Source organism: Triticum urartu, chromosome 2A, assembly GCF_056163025.1.
Source record: "Triticum urartu cultivar PI428250 chromosome 2A, HENAU_Tu73, whole genome shotgun sequence".
NCBI lineage: Eukaryota > Viridiplantae > Streptophyta > Magnoliopsida > Poales > Poaceae > Triticum > Triticum urartu.
The window spans coordinates 185,914,946-185,920,916 of record NC_141874.1 but is presented as its reverse complement, the minus strand read 5'-3'; the positions used below and the strand labels follow the sequence as shown (position 1 = coordinate 185,920,916).

Here is a 5,971-nt window from a genome sequence, read left to right as displayed (position 1 = left end):
CTTGGAGCTGCAGCGCCGATGCCAGGGTCGGCCCTTCCTACCCTGCGCGAGGATCTGCGAGGGCGGCTCAATCGGCCCCGTCCGTCCGACGGTCTCCTCCACCTCCGGCCGTTGCTCCGGGCAGACAACAGTGGGTTCTACCGCCGCCCGCCATGAGAGGCAGAGGGCAAGGGAGATGGGGGCCGCGTCGGACCCGGCTGTGCAGTTCTCTTGCCGCCACTGTGTGATGCCGGCGATGCCCAACGAGGATGAATGTCTCTTCCAGTGGATGTACCGTCGGTCACATATAACGGCGAAGACAGATGCCCGACGACTCCTGAGGATCAATGCCAAGCAGCTCCGACTCGGCATTGAGCAGTCCGAGCGGGAGGCGGCGGAGGCAGCGAGCGTGGCCAAGCTCAAGCGCAAACAAGACCGCATTGTCCGGCGCTTGAAGGGCTACATCGTCATCTCCGATTTCTCCTCCTCCGACAGGTCCGACTCCCACGCTCCAATATCGACCCACCTCCTGCCGTGGATGCCTGCAACAGTGCCGGCAATCGAAAGGGTGAAGGGCTGGCAAGGAAGTGGTGAAGCTTCGCCCTCCCATATCTAGCTCGTAGTATCTAGCTAGAATTTGCCACACAGTTTGAACTGCGTGAACTATGACTTTTTGCTATCAGTTTATCAATTTAGAGTCCGTCCCTCGTTTTCCTGTCGATTTTGCCCGGGGATGTGGACACGTGAATTTAGGGACTATCCGGTTACTGTCCGCGGACGAACCCCGCAGCCATATAGGGTGCCCGACATGTCCAGCTGTAGATGGATATGAGATACTCGAATGTGGACACATAGATTTAAAGACTGTCTGGTCACTATCCGCGGACGCACCCTGCAGTCGTATAGGATGCACGGTGCCAGATTTGGCAAGTCCAGCTGTAGATGCTGTGTGCTCAGTTGTTCCTACTCACAAAGAAGCATACTTGTTGTCTGATCCCTGCTGTCTGAACAAATCGACAGCTTCAGGTAAACAGACCCTGTCATGTGCTTACGCTGATGTGAACCCAAACAACGAAAACCACAGATCGAGCAAAGGAGCCACCGAGATGCCATGAAACAGCTTAGTAAGCAAAAGACTTTTAATACACATGCCCGGCTCCCAAATGAAATTGGGGTCTCCAGGCCCTCACTAATCTGCATCATCCCCCTATCAACTTGAGTCCCTTGTGCAAAACTACTATCGCTATCACCTTCTTACTACTACTAGGAGTTATTGACAGAACCATTTCTTACAGAGGAGAAACGGAAACCAGAGCCAAAAACGAGCGGCACACCCAACAAAAAAAGAAGTAACTTGCTTTGATGCTCCCATCCCGAGTTCAGTTCATGGGAGAACTCTGTTCAGTAACGGCCGCCGCCGCTGCCGACCATCTCGCTGTAGTGCTTCAGCGACTCCTGCCGCTGCAGCCGCATCTCCATGTTGAACTTGTTGATGAAGGCCTCCACACGCCGGTTCAGCTCGTCCTGCCCCAGCGACGGCTCGCGCCGAACCTTCCTCTCGCCTGCGCCGGCCACGGCCGCGGCGGGGTCGTTGAACGTCTCCGCCTTGCGCATCGTCGCCGCGGGGGGCGCCGCCTCCTCGCCGCCGCCGGACGGACGGCGGCCCGGGCGGGTGTCGAAGGTGTCCGACTTCTTGAGGTGTCGCGCCAGCGGCGGCGCCCGCCCCTCCGTGATGGCCTTCCACGTGCTCTCCAGAGTGTCCTCCCTCCGCGGCCGCGACACCCGCAGCGCCCTGCTGCCTGCGACGACATGCACAATCGACATCAACACAAAATTTCTTTTGTTGCTATGGAATTCCACAAAAGCGTTCAAGATTCGGCAAAAGTCTGGTCTTTGCAGGCCAGAATAGTCGAGGAATTAAATTGCTCGGCGAATTGCCCAGAGTATTAGGCGGTGTTGTTACCTTCTGGGCTGGGCTTGGCCGCCTTACGGCCGAACCGCGCAGACGACAGCGGCTTCTCCCTCTTGTTCGTCAGGTCCGCGAACGGCGCCACCTCGACCTCCGTCTCCGTGACCCTCCGCTGCGGCGTCCATGCAGATCTTGAAATCAGGAAGTCCCCCTCCTCCTCCATCTCCGGCGCCGGCACCGGCGCAGGGGGCGTCTTGACCATCGGCACGGCCTCCGGAACACGCGGCTCCGGAACGGGCACCGTCATCGCCATGGTGACTGCAGGTGCACTCACCTCCATCGGCATGGCCAATCCCGGGGAAGGCACTGGAACCGGCTCCGTCCCCACAGCGGCGTGGGAGCCCGACGCGCGGCTGGTCTGGAACTTGGAGGACGCGGCGATGGAGATGATGATGGCGTTGATGACGAGGTACAGGTAGGGCGGCGTGAGCCAGGTGGCCGCTGCGGCCTGCGCGCGCGGGATCTCCTCCGCCACGAACCCCGCCGCCGCCGGCCCAACCATCCTCACCCCGGCGGCCACCAGCACGGCCGCCGCGGCCGCCGCCCCGGCCTTCACCGTCCGCGCGCACCCCATCGCCTCCTCGCAGCCGCCACCAAAATCCTCTCGACCGTTCTCCTTCCTTCTCCCCCACTCACCGTGACCGTGCGTGCGCGTGCGGTGCGTTTGTGCGCGAAATGAATGGAAGCGAAGCGAGCAAGCGGGGAGGTGGGCGCACCGGGACGGGCGGCAATTTATAGCGGAGCGGCTTTGAGCTCCCCGGATATCCGTACGCGCGGGCCGCGTCGGGGGGGTGACGGTGAGACGCGGGCCGTCGGATGGGGGCTTTGGACGGCGGGGGATGCACGGGGGAGGCCTGCCGCACGTTTTTCCGTTGCACGGAACGGAAACGTCTAGACCATCATGAGTAGTGTGGCCCGTGTGACCGCGGGGTCTTTGGCCGGTGGAGACCATACTAGTGGACGTCGACCTTTCACGATTACTCCTAATTACTACCACAGTACCACTACTGTGCTTATGCTTAATCCAACTGTTTGTTGTTCACCTGCTGATAAAGAATTCTCATGGAGTTATCTTAATCGACTCTGTTACTGCAGATGTACGAGTAACAGTTTAGATATGGTGTCATCGTGACATGTCTTTGTGCTCGCGTAAACAGCACAGAATCGTGCCATCATGTGGGTTCATTGATACATTACAGGCTGGATGGAGATCGTAAAGGCGGAAGTGATCGGAGATTGTACATGATGATGGCTGTTGAGAGAGAGGGGCTTCCATCTTCAAACGGTCGGGAAAATAGCCGTTGGACGCGGACGCGCGGGCCCGCTCGGTAGTCGGCCCGGGGCTCTCCCAGCCACGTACCGCTGCTGGCCCCTCGCGCCGAACCGCGACGGTTGCCCTGGTGGCATCCGCTTCCCCTCGCGCAAACGGTCCAGCTCAGCTGATATCACGGACGCCACCGCCACCGCACCGCGTGCTCATCGGCGGCAGCTGCCGTCGCTCGCTCCCTCTTGTCTCGTGTCTATCTTCTCTCCTCTTTCCCCGTGCGCAGGTTCCAGCCTCTTCCTCAGTCCTCACACACATCGACCTGAGCTCCATGTCTTTGAGCGACTCATGACGTGCTATCAGTATAGTGTTGGAAATATGAGCAATTTACCAAATAATTTTATTAATAGAAATATTAGATAAAGACTGTGCTAACTTTCACATGTACGGGAGTTTAGCAACAGATCCGAACGACACCATCAACTCAATAGTATGCATGCATGCATGTAATGTAATCACATTGAGCTACTCACGTATTTGTAATAGTCAATCTCATGCAACCATGCATATAGAACAAAATTGCTGACATCATCAAATATTCTCTCAATCTTCAAATTCAAAATGTTTTGTAGCTCAAACCGCCGCTCCGATTGAAAAACTATTTTCACATAAAATATTCGTCACGACGAGACCTTCGAAACAAGATTCCATGTTGGTATGTTTCGACGACTTTTTTTTGTGTCAAAAGTTATCAAACTTAGGCTAAATAACTTATCACCTCTGTGGTACGTCACTTATCATCCTGTTTACATAGAAATTACCGAGGCATAAAAATGGCTCCTCCAACAATCCCTCCAAATGCAAATGCACTAGAGCACAGGAAAGCAGATGTCATTGTAGATTCTTGCTTTTTTGAAACTGTAAAATATTTTATAACTCAAACTATCATTTTTATTGAAAAATTGTTTCACAAAAAAATTCCATCGCGACGAGAACTTTGAAATTAGATCTCATGTTGTCATGTTTTGATCAAAAGTTACCAGAAAATTATCAGTTATGTTATATGTATATTACCATGTTATTTATGTAGAAGTGACCGGAGGTGTGTTTTCAAAGACTTCTTTCTCCGGGGTCAAAGTTACCGTGGAATTTGTACCTAATTTATCAGGTCCGCGATGCATATATTACCATGCTATTTGCATAGAAGTAACCGGGGTATGTTTCAACAACTTCTTTTCAGGTCTAAATTTACTTCAGTGTTTGTACCTAAGTTATCAGATCTGCGATGTGTGAGTTACCATGCTATTCACACAAAAGTTACCGAGGGGATATTTCATCAACCCCTCCCCCATGCCAAAGTTATCAGGACCGAGGTACACAAGTTATTAGGTCAGCGATATGAGTGTTACCATGTTATTCACATAAAAGTTACCAAGGGGATATTTCATCACCCCCCATACACACACACCCCATGCCAAAGTTATCAGGACCGGTGTTACATAAGTTATCAGGTGTGTGATGTGTGAGTTATCATGCTATTCACACAAAAGTTAACAGTGGTATATTTAATCAACCCCCCCCCCTCCCCCCGCCCTCCACACACACATCCCATGCTAAAGCTATCAACACCGGGATACATAAGTTATCATGTGTGCAATGTGTGAGTTACCATGATATTCACAAAAAAGTTAACGGGTGTATATTTCATCAACCTGGGACGTGTTGAAGGAGTAGTTTACTCGCTCGATCGTGACTGTGAGATGCTGATCGGACGGATACCAAATCGTTCGGATCTGTTAGCGAATTTCCAGTCGACTGGAAAATAGCTTTCTCGAGGTGACGTGGGGTACCATGCTATTTACATAGCAGTTATCATAGGATGTTTTCAACAATTTTTCCTTGGGTCAATGTTATCATGGTGTTGTACATAAGTTATCAGGTCAAAATTGTTTATTTTATCATGTTATTTACGCAGACGCTATCGAGGGGTATTTTTTGTATATTTTTAAAAACTTTTTTGCTCGATCAAAGTTACCGTGGTGTTTTTGTGTAAAATACCATGTGCATGGTGTATATGCTATTTACATAGAATTTACCGGGGTTTTGTTTTTAATATTTGTTTGTCGGATCCATAATTTTTTCAGTCCGAAGACAAAATGAGCTTAGTTCACACAAAAAATCTACTTAGTTTGAGATGGTTAATGGACATCGACTTAGTTAGGTAGGGACTACGAATCCTATGCACCATGCTATTTACACAAGCGTTCCTTTCTTTGTTATTTTTTGGCTGGATATGTGAAGGTACAAAAGATAAGAAAGCTAGATTTGTCATCAAAGCCGAGCCAGCCCAAGTGGTTATTGAGTTCATAACTAGCCTATAGGGGTACAAGGTTCGACTCCAAGCTCCCCAACTTTTTGCGAGAAACTGAACCAGATCGAGGGACCTAAAATAGGAAACTTACTTGTGCGAGGGATTGATGGTCGAAAAAATAGGAAATTCCCTCGCGGGAATGATGGCCGAAAAAAAGTAAACTCCCTCGCGGGAATGATGGCCGAAAAAAATAGGAAACTGACTCGCGGGAATGATGGCCGAAAAAATAGGAAACTGCCTCGCGGGGATGATGGCTGAAAAAAAAGGTGCGAGGTGGAACTTGCGTGGGGCGTTCGATGCAGATCCAACGGTGAACGAATCGTTCGGATTTATTGCAAACTGCCAGTCGACAGGAATTTATCATTCTTGATTAGATAAAGCATGACTA

At 51.2% G+C, this 5,971-nt stretch overlaps 1 protein-coding gene across 1 annotated transcript; it reads right to left on the bottom strand.

The window, feature by feature from the left end:
- Positions 1-1,086: 1,086 nt before the first annotated feature.
- LOC125536630 (cotton fiber (DUF761)) lies at positions 1,087-2,660 on the bottom strand. The gene is made up of 2 exons (XM_048699882.2): positions 1,943-2,660; positions 1,087-1,778 (listed from the first exon to the last, which is right to left on the bottom strand). The coding sequence occupies exons 1-2, from the start codon at positions 2,520-2,522 to the stop codon at positions 1,381-1,383; spliced, it is 978 nt and encodes a 325-aa protein (XP_048555839.1). The 5' UTR covers positions 2,523-2,660; the 3' UTR covers positions 1,087-1,380.
- Positions 2,661-5,971: the final 3,311 nt, after the last annotated feature.